Source organism: Grus americana, chromosome 2, assembly GCF_028858705.1.
Source record: "Grus americana isolate bGruAme1 chromosome 2, bGruAme1.mat, whole genome shotgun sequence".
In the NCBI taxonomy this organism is placed as follows: domain Eukaryota; kingdom Metazoa; phylum Chordata; class Aves; order Gruiformes; family Gruidae; genus Grus; species Grus americana.
The window spans coordinates 41,684,238-41,701,240 of record NC_072853.1 but is presented as its reverse complement, the minus strand read 5'-3'; the positions used below and the strand labels follow the sequence as shown (position 1 = coordinate 41,701,240).

At 37.7% G+C, this 17,003-nt stretch overlaps 1 protein-coding gene across 3 annotated transcripts; it reads left to right on the top strand.

Annotated features, from left to right (window-relative positions):
* The first annotated feature begins 447 nt into the window (after nucleotides 1–447).
* UBXN2B (UBX domain protein 2B) lies at nucleotides 448–16,075 on the top strand. 3 transcript variants are annotated; one of them, XM_054817536.1, is made up of 9 exons: nucleotides 448–589; nucleotides 2,672–2,772; nucleotides 5,193–5,264; nucleotides 6,814–6,973; nucleotides 7,514–7,591; nucleotides 8,949–9,058; nucleotides 9,529–9,666; nucleotides 12,056–12,217; nucleotides 14,396–16,075. In XM_054817536.1, the coding sequence occupies exons 1-9, from the start codon at nucleotides 467–469 to the stop codon at nucleotides 14,556–14,558; spliced, it is 1,107 nt and encodes a 368-aa protein (XP_054673511.1). In that variant the 5' UTR covers nucleotides 448–466; the 3' UTR covers nucleotides 14,559–16,075. The 3 variants fall into 3 exon arrangements, with proteins under 3 accessions (XP_054673511.1, XP_054673513.1, XP_054673512.1); XM_054817538.1 differs by having other exon boundaries at nucleotides 457–589; nucleotides 14,340–14,466; XM_054817537.1 differs by lacking the exon at nucleotides 5,193–5,264 and having other exon boundaries at nucleotides 457–589.
* Nucleotides 16,076–17,003: the final 928 nt, after the last annotated feature.

Here is a 17,003-nt window from a genome sequence, read left to right as displayed (position 1 = left end):
GTGATGCTCAGCAATAAAAGCTCAGGGAAAGGAGGAGAAAAGCGGGATGCTCGTGGTTATGGCCCAGGCCTGTCAGTGGACACCATCGCCAGGTGCTGAGAGAAGGCCGTGGGCAAACCCACCCACCTGCGTGTGCCTGCTGGGAGGGACACGGCTGGGCTTCCGCTGACCGAGGGGACGCGCAGACACGGTTTCCCTCCTGGGCAAGGGAGGCTGAGGGCACACAGTCAGACAGACAGACAGACAGACAGACAGACACACACACACACACACACACACACACACACGACTCCCCCGTGAGGCCAGCTTCCTCGGTGGTGGCAGGACGCGCCGTTCCCATGGAAACGAGCCGGTGGGCGGGGCTACGCCGGCCCCTCCTGTTGCCATGGCAGCCGCAGCTGGCGGCGGAAGTGCCTCGCGGCGCTGGCCCCGCCCCACCCCGCCCCTCTGCCACCGCCCTCGGAAGATGGCGGACGGCGGTGCAGCTTCCGCGCAGCAGGAAGGGGAAGTGTCCGCGGCGGCCGGCGGCAGCCGGAGGGATCGGCAGCCCCGGAGCGGTGGCCGCCCGCCCAGTGCCCGGGATTTGCAGGTGAGCGGGCGGAGATGGGCGTCCCGCTCCCTCCGCGGGGCGGGGCCGAGCGGGGCGGAGTGCCGCGTCCCCTCAGGGCCGGCCTGGGGGAAAGCTGGGGACGCCCCCGAAGGGAGCGGCCGGGCGCAGTTCACCTGCCCCTCTAGTTGCCAGTCGGGGCTGCCCCGTCGTAGCCAGGCAGGACTGGGCCTCTGAGCAGAGGCTGTCTTCTTTTCTGTCTTTTTTGCCCCCTTTTTGAGGCTGGGAAGGGAAGGACGCCTCTGAAAGAGGACTAGGGACTTAAACGGTGGGTGGTCAGCTCTGCGGGGAACTGGAAGGGCTCTCCCGACACCTCAGCAGCTGGGGTTCAACTCTACTTAAGTATTTTGGCGCCATTGTATTTCTTGATTATTTGGTAGGAGTGTCCTTTCCCACATGGAAACATCAGTCTCTGCAAATGTGGTGTAAGATTAAGGACAAGATCTTTCCCCAGGTTTACATGGGGAAAGGTTTGAGAGATCACAAATGTAACTCAGCATTGGTACTTAAATGCAAACACTTCTAGCAGCGTTCCTTTTTTGTGTGTGGCTTCGCAACTATATGAAGGTTCAAAATATTTTAGCAACAAATTGACTGGAAAACAGGTGAAACTTTTAGTAACTGAAACTGCCCCTGTTTTATTTAATTATACCTAATTAACAGAGAAAGATGGATGTAGCTTTCTTTTTTTCTTGGTTACTGTTTGGGATTTTCATACTGTTGAGACTAATTTTGCTGCAATACGTATCAGTAATAGAATCTGTGTTAATACTTTTGGTTCATAAGATCTTTAGTTAGTCAACTGAAGAGGAGAGGCATTTTGGGCAGACAATTACTGATAAAATGTTAAAAACCAAAGAAGTAGACTCCTAGGTCAGAGTGACCGTGACCATCCAGCCAGCTCAGTACTTGATTTGTCATGGCATCATAAGAGGTGTGGCATAAGAAATGTACAGAAGCCTGACCATGCCCTTTTACGCTCCCTCAGCATCCTTCAGTCTTTGGATTAGGGATGGTACAGGGTAGATCTTTACCTATTCCTTTTAGTGTCTGCTTATGGACTTCTTGTCTGCAACTTACCCCATCACCTTTACGTATCTAAAAGATACTTGCTTGTATTTTCAGATAGAATGGAGGTCTTCAGTGGTTTTCTTGAGCTGTCTCATTAGTTTAATTTTCTTAATGGGTATAATTCCTCAGCTCATATTTTTTCCCTGCAGAAAATTCCTCACAATAATATGGGATTAATACCCTGTGTTCATAGCAGGGCATTTTGCAGGATGGATGATGTTTCATTTTATTTTAACGTGTATTCCTTCTACATAAATCTGTAATGAAATTGTAGCCTAGTACCTATTCTAGTGTGTATGACAAAATGTTAATATCGCTTGCATCGTGTGAACAAAATGGTTTGGGGACAACATTAAGGATGATTTGACAGAGTATAGTTTATTCAGGACAAAAGTAAGATTGCTAAAAATGACATGTTAGAGCATGACTTCCTGAAAGTGAACTCGCCAGTGATATGGCAGCATTTGGGGAACTTTGGGAAAAAACTTTTTTTTTTTCCTTTTGAAAAGTATTTGCAATGATGTCTCGAATTTGAGCCAGCAAGGCTGAATTGGTTCTTAATTTCAGTACAAGCTTATTTGAGTTATGTTTTTTCCATTTCTATGTAAAACGTTTGTAAAATTTATTATTTGTTTCCCAGTCTTATCAGAGAGTTACCTAGCAACTTTATTTCAATAATGAGATGATGCTTAATATATACATGTGTATGTACTTATGATTCTGAATCTAATACAGGCTGAACGCAGCTAGTGAAGCAGTGTGAACTAAAGGACAGTGGAGTACAAGTTCCAAGTCACAATGGCATTAAGCCTTATGTGGGTTTTTTTCATAAAGCAGAAAGGAAGTTGAATTTAGAGAAGCAGTTGGGGTTTCTCATGTTGATGTTTCTAATTGTCTGCTGATGTGCACATTTTGCATTAGTTTTTGTCTTATTTCTGTTCCGTATGTAGTTCTAGAGTTACAGGCTTCTAAAAAGAGTTCTGTTTCCTACAGTTGGCCTTGGCAGAGTTATACGAAGATGAAGCTAAAAGGCAGTCATTGTGTTCTGACAAACCAACAACTAAAAAAATCAGTAACACAAAAGTATCGCAGAGGTAAGATGTGCTTAATACTTCAGAAATGTGTTGAATAGGTATTGTACTTTGTCGTACTTACTTGATCTCCTCCTTGTAGAAGAAGCGATCTACAGCAGTTCACAATCCGGAATTGTGAATCCCTGTAATAAAGCACAGGGTCTGTGTCTTCTCAGAATGCTTTTTAAACTGTATTCATTTAGGAGCACTTGTGCTATATGGTATTCCAAAACACTTGAAAGCCACTTCAGATAAGATTAAGATGCTGTAAGTGAAATGGAGTGTTGCTCTTTGTTTACACAGATAGAATTTGGAAATTTACTGTATCAGAAAAATACTGCAGTTCTTCACTTCTTCAAAATTCAGCAAATCAGTAGTTTGTGTGAAACTTGACAAGTGGGCTGCTTTGAGTGTTGTACTTATGTCAGTACCTGATGAGACAAATATTAATTTGAAAAATTAGTAGTGGGTTCATTAGTAGGCTCCTGTAGGGTGAGAGAAGTAAGAAGGGCTTCTTAATAAATTTTTCTGGGTTTGGCAGGTGGAAGGAAAGACATGTATCTATGTATAAATCCAACCTTTGCCGGCCTGCAGTGTTTGCAGTTCATATAGCATTTGAAGATTCAATGTAGTTTTAAATTTTTTATAAAGAAATCTTGCCAGTGTTTAATTAATTGTTATTTAAATTCTCTTAAAGAAGAGAAGTCTTTAAATCATTACTGTCAGTGATGCCATAAGAAGTCTTGTATTTGGCTTGTCTTTCAATCGCTGCTGCCAATGTGGATCTCTGTTTTAAAGGAGGTTAAGCAGCAAAGATCTTAGTCACCAGAGCCATGCTTCAAGTGCATCTGCAAATGCAGATCTTCAGGAAGAGGGATTTTAGCACAGTATGTGACACTTGGAAAATAATAGCTCTTTTGGTGAGTTTTTTTTGTTTGTTTTGGTAAAACCACCTAAGTTGACTAGTCAGCTACATAGCACACAGTTTATAAACAAATAAAACACACAGGTCCATTTACGGATACATATAATGAAGTTACAACTTCCTGCTCCCGACTGAAGAAAAAGCTGCAATACAGTATCTCAAATAGTTCAGTGCAAGAGCTGTTGGCAAACACTTGCTCTTTGTTGGCAGTCATACTGGAATCTGTCTGAGGAGGAAGAGATGGCTGCTATTTGCATGGTACCGAAAATGAGATTTTTCTTTCCGTAGACTTCAGTTTGCTCTCAAGTGGACATTGTGTCAATTGCAATGAAACAGTGCTGCTCAAGTCATCTACTTGTCTTGCCTTCCACAATTGCAGGTATAGAAGAATGTGTCTGGGCTCTAGTGAAACAAACACCGTATTATATATGCTGTCAAGCTCCTTTAAGAAACTTAAGACTATTGGTGCAAAAATATAAGCCCCACAAAACTGACAATACAACAAAGGAAGAAAACAGAGATTAAAGTGTTTCTAATGCCCATGACCTAAGTCCATAATGATACATTTTTTTCTGAGAAAGTAATAAGAAGCAGATCCTTCACTGGGATATAGAATTACATTGTTTTATCAACAGTGATGGCCTGCTCTGCTACACTTTTATTTCAAAGATATAGTAATCAGACTAACTGCATAAATCTGAACTAGTGATCTGCCATCACTTATGTAGCAGATTGTATATATGTTCTTATCCCGTGGTAGTTGGTTACCTCATGTACATCTTGCATTACTGAATTTTATCACAAGTACTAGAGGATAAGAGCATATATCTGTGCAACTTTTCCTGGCATTTTGCAAGCTAACAACCCTAGCTTGTCCTGTGGTTGCTTATCGATCTGTTCCTATCATAAAACAGAATCTGATCCTGCATTTTAATCATATTTTGAAAGTCTTTGTGATGTTGTCATTCAACATATTTTTAAAATTGTGTAAAACCGAAGTGAGTATTAATACTTTTTAGCATCCTCGTAGACAGGGACTCCAGTATATCAAAGAAAAGGCAGTGTTAACTTTACTAGGCAACATACCTCTAGACAAAACCAGCTAAAATGTGGAAAGAATTTGAAGTGTAACTAATTCTGGTAAGCTAGATTCTGAAACAGCTGTTGAGCTTGCATATTACCTGTGTTATCTGTGGGACCACCAGTGGCATAAAGCAGAATTCTCCGTAACTTATGCTAGAATAGAATAGTTCAGTTGGAAGGACCTACAATGATCATCTAGTCCAACCGTTACTGCGAAATGCCTCTGCCATACACGTGTCTTTTCCTGCTTATTCACTGAGAAGCATCCGTAGCTATATACTTGGCCAAAAAAAGCATGGTGAGAACAAAAAAAACCAAACAACTACTTGATATCTTTATTTCTTGAAAAATAAGTAGTTTCAGAAGTTAGATATGAAGTAGTGAAGTGTATATACCAGTCATCTTCAAACTTTTTCTTTTATTCTCTTGGCAGTCTTAAAATTGATTCTCTTAGAAGGTTGAGAAAACCAGAGAGAAGCATGAGCGATGACAAAGAAAACCAAAGGTATTTTTAAAACAAACAAACAAAATTATTTAACAGTTGTGAAAGTAATTGGGGTTTTTTTGGTGACATTCATGCTTTGGTCCTCCCTACTTTTCAAAATGCATGTGAGCTAAGCCTGTCCTGCAAAGAGCTACAGAGATGCTATGTGACTTACTAGAGTAAGTGTTAGCCATACACTGCTGTAATAAAACCGTATTTAGCAGAAGCTGGCTGTAGTCATATAAAACCTGTATATGTCTTAACACATGACTGTGGATATAAAGGTTGTAACTTACGCTTGGACTCAAAAGCTTTTTTGCCCTTTCTCAAATATCCTGAATTGTTCTGTGTATCCATTACTCAAATATTTGAGTACTTCCTTTCTTTCTTGAATACCAGCTCTGATGAGAATTCTTGTTTCATCTCCTTACTACTGTAATTCTTCTAAATCCAATAATTGAAGATTTTCCATGTAAATGGCAATTGGGAAATAAATACAGATTATGTACAAAGGAGAGATGATACTAAGGGATTGCCAGTTATGTGATGTCGTAAAAGTAGCATGATTGTACAGCACCTTCATATCCACTGCTGGTTTTGCGTAGTTGTAAAATATGATTAAATCAACAGCATTTTGAAGACATTGGCCTCAGAGACAGTTTCACATGGATTAATTGATTTGCCTTGTCCCAAGTGGTTAAGTGAAAAAGTTAAGGAAAGTAGAAAACATTTTATTAGTTATTAATGCTTCTTGTAATCAAAGAAAAACACACTCAAGTTTGCCAGGTTTTGTATTTATATATAGATTTTTTTACAGCATTTATTCCATTGGTATTTAGAGATTTATAGCACCTTCCTTAAGATAATTCTCAAGGAATATCTTGATCTTCATAATCAAGCAGATACAGTTTTGAACAGAATTATTTCTAGTTTAACCTTTTATCTTCAAGAGCTAGAAATGGTGCTATGTTGAAGAAGAAGAGCACAAATTAGCTTTCATAGCAGTTTCTGCAGATTTTAAAATGCCTTGAAAGGTTAATTAAATTTATTAAAAACTTTCCATTTCTGATACTGGAAGTATACTAGATCTTTAAATTAAAAGATCGAACTGTGGCACCGTTTAGGTTTTCCAACAACAGTTTTATGCTCGTTCTGCCAAGGCGGTGTTAATTGTGAATCTGTATTCTAACCAGCCCAGGCACAGTCCCGTGCACAAGACACCCCTGAGGAAATGGGTCTTTCTCGAGCAGGCAGCATCTGCATAAGAGGAGGCGTATAAAGCTATGGCTGCATCAGAACTGCATTCACTGAAATGTGTGGCCTTGGCCCCTAACCTCTGGCCTCTGTTCCAGAAGGCACCTTGCTAGTTTTGTTAGCGTAATGTCTCTGGAGTAGTGCTGCTTGGATTGCTGGCAAAGTCAGAACCAAGTGAAACGTTTCTGTGATCAGAATGAAAAGGTTTTGTGCCAAATTTGGCTCTTTGATCTTTAATATTTTTCTTCTAATGGGAGGAGGGAAATTATGCTTGTCATGTAAAGGATTGTTGCTTATGAACATTACTGTTCTAAAGATTTTATTCAGGTGACTCAGAATATAGAGGATTACAGATTTCTGGAGCTTCTAATAATCCAAGTAAAATTGTTGCTGAACTCTTCAAAGAAGCAAAAGAACATGGGGCTGTCCCATTAGACGAAGCCTCAAGAGCATCTGGTGATTTCAGTAAAGCTAAGGTAAAAGTTAAAAGATATTTTGATCTCTATTTACATCAGTCTTTCTAAAACTCATCTAACTACATGAGAGCAAAAATGCCTTTTTGTGATTCGTGAATAGCAGAGGATTTGATCAACGCAATTGTGTATTATCTATGCTTAAATAGCTTGCTCTGGAAAATAAAGTGGGGAGGAACCTTGCAATTCCAGGGGAATTATTGGGAATCAACCTGAACTGGAATTATTTGCTTTATTTTGAATTAAAATTGTTTTTTAAAAAAAATCAACTGCACTTGCATACCAGTCAAAATCTTTTATCTATTGAATTACTAATGTTTGAAAAAGTGTACAGATTGGAAAGGGAAATGCATCACATAAAACCTACTTAGCTTGATTATGGTTACTAGGTATAATTTTCCACTTAGAAAGTATACAAGTTAGAACAGTGTATTTGCTTTTTATCACAGAAGGAAGCTCACTGATGCTTTTATTTGCACCTAGGTAAGAATTTTAATAAACTGTTTCAGATATTTATTTCAATTTCTGTGTATTTTTTCCCAGTCATTTTCTGGTGGTGGATATAGATTGGGTGACTCATCACAAAAACACTCTGAATATATATATGGAGAAAATCAAGATGTAAGTAAAATTCTGAATAGCAGGAAACAGAATCTCCAACAGATGTCTGCTTAACCATGTTTACAGCTTGAAATGCCAGCATTATTGTAACTATGTCTATGAGGAAAGACTAATACATAAATATTAGATATGTGTTAGGCAGAAATTGTTAAAGTGAAAGTGTCCACAAAGGACAGATGTTCATTGGGTAAGGCCTCCATTGCGGAATTTTGTGACAGACATTATTTTGAAATTCTTAGCAAACATTCCTTTTGGTTACTTTTCTCTAGCTATTGTTCTGCATTCTCTTAGCTATGCTAACATTTTAATCCTCTCAGGTTAGGAATTGTTTCTTGTTGTGCCTTGCAAAGTAGCCAATCTCAAACTGGAGGGCACGGATGTGTTCCAGGAATGGTAAAGCGAAGGTTAGAGGCTTTTGGAAAACTGTCTGGCCTTTCTTTCCTTTCACTTAAAAGGTAGGAAGTGAGGAAGAACGGGCAGGGAAATGAAGTTCTTTATACTTTGCTATTCGTGTGAATGGCTAAAGCAAACGTTAAGCATATCTAGAAACAAAATTAAGAAATTAGTGAGGACAAAGGATGTGGTTCAGCCTGGAGGGTACTGTCATGTCACACCAGGAGCTGCTACCTTCTACCCTCTTAAGTAATCCTTCTACCCTCTAAGTAATGGCCAGCTGTACCAAGCCTGTTGCAGTGGGGTTACTATAACTGGGGGCAGGCATATTTTTTTAAGGGAAGGTCAGTTTTACTGGCTAGGGAAGCCTAGTTGTGCAGGTCAGGGAAGAGAGATACAGGCTCTGAAGGTGAAAGGCTCTGGCTGGAAGTGCAGGCAGCAAAATAAGAAGGGAGTGAAGGAAGCTGGTTTGCAGGATTCTCAGCATTTGAAATGAATGCAGCTGGTATCAACTTTATTGGAGCTCAGAAGGTAATAATTTGAGGAAAGAATAGTTTTTGCTGTAACTGATGTATCAGCAGGAATTTGTAATTTTATGGATTTATGTCTTCATTTATCAACAAGAAATGTTTGCTGCTTTTTAAAAGTAGTTGTAACACTGTGGAGATCACTACACAGTCACTGTATGTCATCTGTTGTGTCATGGATAGCAGGTATAGAGATTCTTCTTCTCCAAGCGTAAGTGGTCTTGAAGTAGGTAGTAGTCTGTAATTATTATCTGCTTTTTTAAAGGATTCTAACAATGATAGTTACAGTGCAATGCTTTGTTCTTTTTTGTCATTTGCATTCTTGCTTGTGGTCTGCTACAAAATCTGTTAAGTAAAGATCAAAAATTCTATAACTAATCTGTATGAAATTGAAATACCTTATTTATCTTTTTTATTTCACTGGTTTTGCTTCATAGGTTCAAATTTTGCTGAAACTATGGAGGAATGGCTTCAGTTTAGATGATGGCGAATTGAGATCCTATTCAGATCCAACAAATGCTCAGTTTCTTGAGTCTGTTAAAAGAGGGTAAGTTAAAATGACAATTTTTTGAGGTATGTCTTTCAAGTGAAGTGAAGACAGACATTTTCTCCACATGTTTATAATTATTGAAAGCTCAAGGCTGCTTCTCTGCCTGGACCCATAAAATGTGTTCTGTATTTGACATCAGATGCATGAGGCATTTAAAAATTTGGAACAGTTTGGTTGCTTCTGGTGGTTTAACTCTGTGTAGCTGCTTGCTATACACAGCTGTTAGTTTCATGTGTTTTGTTAGTGCATTCTAGGTTTTGGCTGTCAGATCACTGACTTTTTTCTTTCTTCCTTTTATTTTTTAATTTTATCTGTTATTTTGGGATTAAATCAATTCATAAAACAATTGGACGTCTTAAAGTAAACAAACTAATAATGTCTACTCATACTGTACCGTGTAAGGTTTTTGTGTAATTCTGTATTGCAGTTCAGAACATAATTGGGAAACTTCTATTTTTGTAATTAAGGGAAATTCCTGTGGAACTGCAGCGACTTGTTCATGGTGGCCAGGTTAATTTGGATATGGAAGACCACCAAGAACAGGAATATGTGAAGCCTAGACTGCGATTCAAAGCTTTCAGTGGAGAAGGGCAAAAACTTGGAAGGTACAAAACACCAGGTTTTCTGTTGTGTGTTCATATGCTATTTTAAAAGTGGATTTAATCAATTAGGAGACTGTTGCAGAAGCTAATCAGATGACAAAAGCAATATGAAATTATTCTGTACAGAGTCTCAGCCTGATTTCACAGAGTCACCAGTAATCATGGAAGTTGATATAAAACCCTAAAAAAAAAAAGTTAAGTCTTAGTCCTATATCCTGGAACTGCTCATTGATTTGCTAGATACTTTGTGCTTTTTTGTGACTATGAGATTTCTCTGCCTGTTCTTGCATATAATTTTGCCTATAATTTTTTTTAGCTTCAGCCATGTTAATAACGGGAGCAAAGGAAGCTGAAAGGTGATTAGTACTGTACAAATTTCATGAGACAAATCTCTGTCTGGATAGAGGAAACAGACCCAAATAATTGTTCCCTATTTAGTGAGTAACAGGCGGAACTTGGTCATAACGACATACTGGCCAGTAAGGACATACTCTGTTCTGGCTTAGCTGCAGTACGTGTTGTCGTCTTCTGCTGGGATCATCACGAAGGGAATAGGAGGTGCTATTGCAACAATACAGCTGATGCTTGTCTTAATGTAGATGGAAAGTAATTTTGTACGGGAGCAACTCAGCTACTTTTCTGAAAGGAAGCAGCAGAAATACTGTCCTGAAATATAACCTTGTAAACAGTCACTCATTATAAGCTATTGAAGGCAAGTCTGTTAGTTCTAAGAAAGAGAAATAATTTTATAAACTTTTTTTTTTTTAATTTGATCCAAAATAAATGACTAATAAGTTGTATCAAAACCTTTCAGCTTTTACTAGGATTTGATTAAAACTTAAATGATGCTGCAAAAATCTATAGTAGGAGCTGGTTTTTGGGTTTTGGGGGTTTTTTTTGGTTTTTTTTTTGTTTTTTTGTTTTGTTTTTTTTTAAACAACCAACCAGACAAATTGTACGTGCTCCCCTAGATGAAATAATACTGCAAAACCTGGATTGTGGGAGAGGAGGGACTCAACTTTTAACCTCTTACTGGAGCCCCCACTTCATCCAATTCTAGTGTCATCTCCAACTATAGTATAAAATTCATAAATGTCGTAAAAACCCTGAAATTTAATGATTTAGAAAAGCTTATGCCTGGTTCTGTTTAATTTGCTGTCCCAGTGAAAGAGTAGGCTGATGCTGCTAAAATTCTCAAACGTGTATAGTTCAATTGAACTGATATATAATGTGCCAAAATTCATTCCTGTGACTGAACATTTCAGACTAGTTTGTCCAAAAGTGCATCATCTCTGTTCATCTTAAGTCAGTTAGTAAGAGTAAACAGTAATGTTACAACTCTGCCAATCATCAGCTTTTTCACATAACAGTTATAGGCTTTATAGCATCTTTTCCAGCTGGCTTGATATTAGCTGTTGAATTGTAAATACTTCTAGATTTCTGTTTATGATTGCATTTATTCCTGTAATATGTTTGGTTGCCAAAAAAAGGTATTACTGGTGTGCTTCTGCAAGTAATTTAATTCAATAAATGATTCTTAGCTGTTTCCAATCTATATTTTATCTATTTAAAAATGAGGAAATATGCTCAGTAAAATGGAGAATGTGGTAAACTGTGGTAGGAGTGACTTAGGGAACAATTGCATAGAATAACTTCTTCACCTGAGAACTTGCTGAGATTATTAATGCAAATAGGTGGGGAAGAGAGGATGTCCTGTGTATAAGAAAATGTGCACACTTGTGTGGCATTTTTGTTTGTTTTGGTAGCTTGTGAAGTCTCAGGTATGTAAGCAATGAAAAGAGCAGCCAAAGGGTTATCTTCAGATTTATATTATTTTTATACTAAATGGAAAAAACTCCAAGCTTACTATGTGGTGATATCAATTACCTGTCAGTATCATTTGTGCTCTAAAAGGGTGGGAGATGCCCAGAATCATAAAGCAGTGCTGCTGAAAGCAATTACAGGAGTTTGGGTCAGTTTAATGCAGTATAATGGTGCATGCTTATTTTTTTATATAGTCCATGAGGTATGATATTTAAATCTTAATATCAAAGACTCTCTTTTCATGCTCTGTAAGCATAAACAAAGATGATTTTGTTTGTACTTGATAACCTATTTAAAATCATACAAATGTAATGATACGCAGTTATAAGAAAAATAAATATGAAATAGTGCAATCATTGACAAGAAACTACAAAAGCATTATTTGTGTCTCTATTTAAAAAACTGTATTTATACTTAGTTCAGGTAACTTTGAGAGGATTTTCATTGCTCATTTGAACTAGCTATACATGGTGGTCATTCAATGAAAAAGACAACTGAAACATTATTCAGTTCTGGTTTTACTCCATTAGTAACACCAGGTTTGTTTTGTTTTTTTTCACTCCTTTAGCCTTACACCTGAAATAGTCAGCACACCTTCTTCCCCAGAGGAGGAGGAGAAATCCATTCTTAATGCGCCTGTTCTGATTGATGATTCCATGCCAGCAACTAAAATTCAAATTAGATTGGCAGATGGAAGCCGATTAATACAAAGATTTAATCAAACACACAGGTAAATTGATTCTGCATCAATGCAGGTAACCATAACTATTTCGATAAGTTTGTGTTTTGTCATTAAATGACTATTAACAGGGCATCAAAAAGAGGAAGAATAGAGCTCCACTGAAATGTTACAGCTTTGTGTCATTTTCATAACATAGATGTGCTGATAAATTTACTATCAAAGCAAAATTCTGTAACTGGAAACACAAGATGTTTGATAACTGCAAAGTCACAAACTTTCATGACCAGTTATGTCCTGTGATTTGTAAGGACACGGTAGCAGCCGTAACCATTCTCAGGGTGACTGAAAATTGGACAACCTTGCTATGTAGTCACCCCTACCCTGGGCTCTTCTTGGTGATGATGCTGTGAAGGCACTTTATAGCAAGGTGTTTTGGTGTATAGTCTGAATCAAATATAGTCCACACTACAGGCAGAGAAATGTTTTGGCCTGTAATCAAGAGCTCCAGCTTTCTACCTTGTTATACTTGAGACTATAACTAAACATGACATGGGTTATAAGTGTAGACTGCAGCCCATATGCAAAAGGTATAGGGACATAACATAGTCATTTGCAGTTCTGGCATGTAGGCTGGACATAATACTGAGAACCAACCTTTGTTTTGTTTTGGATGGTCATCTCCTTGGAAATGGCAGCGTGTGAACTTGGTGGGTTTTTTAGATCTGTTAGTTTGCCGATTAGAGCTTGCCATCAGTTTTATTGACATTGTTGGGGCATTGCCACAAATGGTGTTGGCCAACCCCATTTATTTGCCTAAGAGGTTGTGTTAGTGCAAGGTTCTGCAAAGCTCTACTTTGCACTGTGTGGCTGAGAGAACTTTGGGCAGAGGGCAGAGATTTGGGCAGTAGTTCCACCCATGCTTCACAGCAAGCACGATTCAAGCCAGCCCTGATCCGAAATCTGCACCATTGTGTTAGGACTGCTGAAACTGAGCTTGAATCCTGACTTGGGGGTGGTCTTAGCATGGACCCAATTCCATGTTAATATTGTTACATGGAGAGTTCACCTGTTTCCTTTTTTTTCTTCTGGCTCAAAATAAAGGCAGTGCCAATGTGCAGCTTTATTCACCTGACAACATACATAGACCACAATGAGGCAATTTTAACTGAGATGCCAATAGGGAGGAAGATACAGCAGTGACTTTTCATATTTTAGAAGACCTGACAATGTGCACTGATAGTACAGGCCCAGATCCTTTCTTCACAGCACCTGCTGGAGAAGTGACTTCGATAAACAGTTGGGCTTATTGGGAGCCTCTGTAACTATGATGTGTTTTCTTCTGTCTGCATGAAAGGGTAGAAGTAGTAAACTTCCTAGTAACATCTGTAACCAAGGGCGTGTTGACAGAAGCTTATTTTAATGATTATTAACTTTCTCTTGGATGTGCATCTTTTTAGTTATCTTTGCCATGTGTATGATAAAAATCAGCTACTACAGTGCATTGCTTGTGTCGTAAGCCTTGAAGACTGATAGAGAGTTGAGGTCTGTGTTTCTTTGACTACAGTAAATCTGCCTACTTATTAGTTACAATAGATTTTCAAACATTTATTCTCAGATTACTGTCTTAGGAGAGAAACCTCAAATATCAGTTTTTTATTTCTAAAAACTTACTTATTTTTCATCCATGTCTTATAAAACTAAATTATTCTTGTCAGACTGTTGATGTGATTGTTTTATGAAATAGTGTTCAGAAGTTCAGTGCCAAGTAAAAGTAGGGGAAACCTCTTGCTATTGAAGTGCATTAATAATTCCCCTCTGCTTTCTCATCACTGACACCATGTATTTTAAGATTCCTCCTTCCATTAATAATTTAGCCTTTTTGGAATGTACTAATTAAGAGTGAAATTTTTGACAGCTGGTGTTGAAATTACTTGACTTCGTGTTAAGTATCAGTTTGCAATATACTTCTATGTTACAAAATTTATTTCTGTTACTTGAGAAAACAAGCGGCATTTATTTTAATTTTTCAGGTTTTTTATGCAAGAAGCAAAAAATTCTAGGCTACAACCGTTAGTTATCTGGATCAAATGGAAATGTAAAATCAATAGGACATATTAAATGGTTTAGTCTGTTAGAAGGTTTTGTGTTCTCTGATCATCTTAATGTTCAGAGATTTATGTCAAAATGAAATCATACAGAGTTTTCATGTCCATATCCTTTCCACAGGATTAAGGATATTCGAGATTTCATTATCCAGTCCCGTCCAGCATTTGCAACAACTGATTTTGTTCTTGTGACTACCTTTCCAAATAAAGAGCTAACAGATGAAAGCCTGACACTACAAGAAGCAGATATACTTAACACTGTGATTCTTCAGCAATTAAAGTAATCTTACAGTTGTTGGTACAATATAGGGAGTGTGCTGTGTTGTCATACAATGTTTCCAACAGATGAAAAAAAAAAAAAGGAAAGATCAGTGTCTTTTTATTCCCCCACTTCCACGGATCAGATTTTTGGGTTTCATGTCTTCCAGCTATAGCATATCTAACTTTTTTATTTTAATTTCTCAACATTGTTCAACCTTTTTTCAGTGTTAAAATTAAGTTTCCCTATGCTACTATGTTTCAAACTACATCTTGTACTAAGTATGAAATAAGATATGACTTTATGACTCTTCATTACTTTGAGGGGGGTGGGGGGAGAAGCATTTTTCTGAAGGGGACAGTATCTTTCATACAGTTGGTAAGATTTGCACTATGGAAATGTTTTATGCTGCATTGACAAACAGCCATTTGAAAACTTAGCCTGTAGGTTATGTTTACCTTACAAACTGTATTAATATTAAGATGTTCTGTTTAGTAGATTGACAGATAATTAATGCCCTAATATAATTTTTGTACATTCTGTTTGTAGTGTTTCATGGTGCAGTATAATATTTATATTCTACTTTTTATGTCATTTTCCCTGTATCATTGCTCACATAGAGTGAATCAGTTCAGGAGATGCAAACCTCAGCTACTGCAGACTATAATATATCATTCTCATTTGTATTCTGGTTGTTCTTGTGGTGAAAATTAGTATGAATTCTTTTCTTCTTGAAGTTAGAGAAATGGGAGAGACCACTCTCATCTGGACAAATGCTGCGATTTAGATTTCATGAGAGTAGGCCTGTGGTCACTTTGAACCTGAATATGCAGTTGAACCCTGTGCAGCTGGATGATTCTTCACATGAACAGATAATTAAATAACCCCAAATAAAAACCACCAAGGTGCACAAACACAGAACTTTTTTTATGCTGTCACTTGCATGCACAAAAGTAGACATATTAATTGGTCGTGTATTTTTGACCTGAATTTCAGGTCTTTATATTTGGAATTTTGGCCAAAGGTATTTTGTAATTTTCAGTGGGGATTTGGTTGTGCAGCTTTCACTATACTTGTTTGGAAGCTGTATAATTAAAGCCCTTAATCTTTGAAATCATATATTTTTTTCAAATAACTTGGCCCTATACTGCCGTATGCAGGTAGGAATCTCATGTTGTGGGCAAACTGCCTGCTGTGCTTTAGTAGTATGCAGTTTTATAGTATTTGTGGCTTTATATCAGATGAGTGGATCACACTCTGAAGGAGGGTAAATGGGCTGTATCTCTTGTACTGATATATGTGTTAAAAATGCTGTTTTCACTGATTATTTTATTCTGAAAATAACTATTTATTTATGCTAAGCTTATAATTGCTCAGTATATTTGATTAATCTTACATTTTTACCTCAAAGTAGATATTTGACTGGGTAAATTTTAAATGTGCAATTGTATTTCAAGTATTTTGTTTTATAATCTGAGTATCTGCATGATTTTAATCATAATTCATTTCACATGCTAAGTAATTAAAATTTTAAGCTAAAAAGACCGTAGGCAATTCTTGTTTTATTCCAAATTTATGTTGTGATGAAGTGGTGATTGTATTGCGTGCCAAATATTTAAGCCTGAAAGGAATGGACACTTAGTGTGCATATATTTTATATACTAACACTTCTCTATATAAATGCAAGGCCAAAGTCAGTGTTGTGATATCGATCTTGGATAGTCTGTGGTTTGGGCATATTTCAGTTCAGAATATAGGTAAAGTTACATTGCTTATTACTTCTGAAGACCATTATTAATTAAACACTGATGTATGAAGGACAATGGTTAACTAAATTGTTTTTTGCCCTCCCTCATATTATGCCAGAAAACTCAACAGCATATTATCACAATCTCTTTGTTTCAAATAGCTGGTAAATTTTGGTGTTCAGTAGCAGCTGAGAGTAACTGGGGATCCCAGTAGCTGGCATTTTGTCAAGCACTAAGAAAACGTATCAGTGCTTGTGTTTAAATATTTCATTGCTTCTCAATACTTTAAAACCTATAGAGTCTTCTGTCTCATAATTTTATGTCGTACCTTTTATTAACACTAAATTCTCACTCATGTAGCTAACGTCTTGACATTTTTGGCACAAAACAGTCCTTTGAGTACAGACCTGTGTGGATACGCAGTTAAGACTGGCTACACGGGAGAAGGGAGGCTAAAACAAGGGAGAAGGAATTTCATGATCTTTCCCTCACAGCAAGGCTCCTGAGCGTCTGGGGAATTCCTCTTAGCTTCCATGAAATACAGGTAATAATCCTGTCGCTTGCTCTTGTAGGCAGTTTCTGAAAGGCTCAGGCTTCATCTCTGCTTGTCTTTCCTAGAAATCCTTTATCGCACAAGAGCCAAATAATCCAAAACTAAATGTTTTCTCTTAAGAAAATCTCTCTGGACCTGAATACTTGTGATTTTGGTTTGGGGGTTTTTT

Bases quoted from the DNA above. Each gene is read 5' to 3' on its own strand.
- UBXN2B (XM_054817536.1), top strand. From the start codon at position 467: ATGGCGGACGGCGGTGCAGCTTCCGCGCAGCAGGAAGGGGAAGTGTCC. The intron at 6,974-7,513 runs GTAAAAGTTAAA...ATTTTTTCCCAG, and splicing joins GTGATTTCAGTAAAGCTAAG to TCATTTTCTGGTGGTGGATA. The intron at 12,218-14,395 runs GTAAATTGATTC...TCCTTTCCACAG, and splicing joins AGATTTAATCAAACACACAG to GATTAAGGATATTCGAGATT.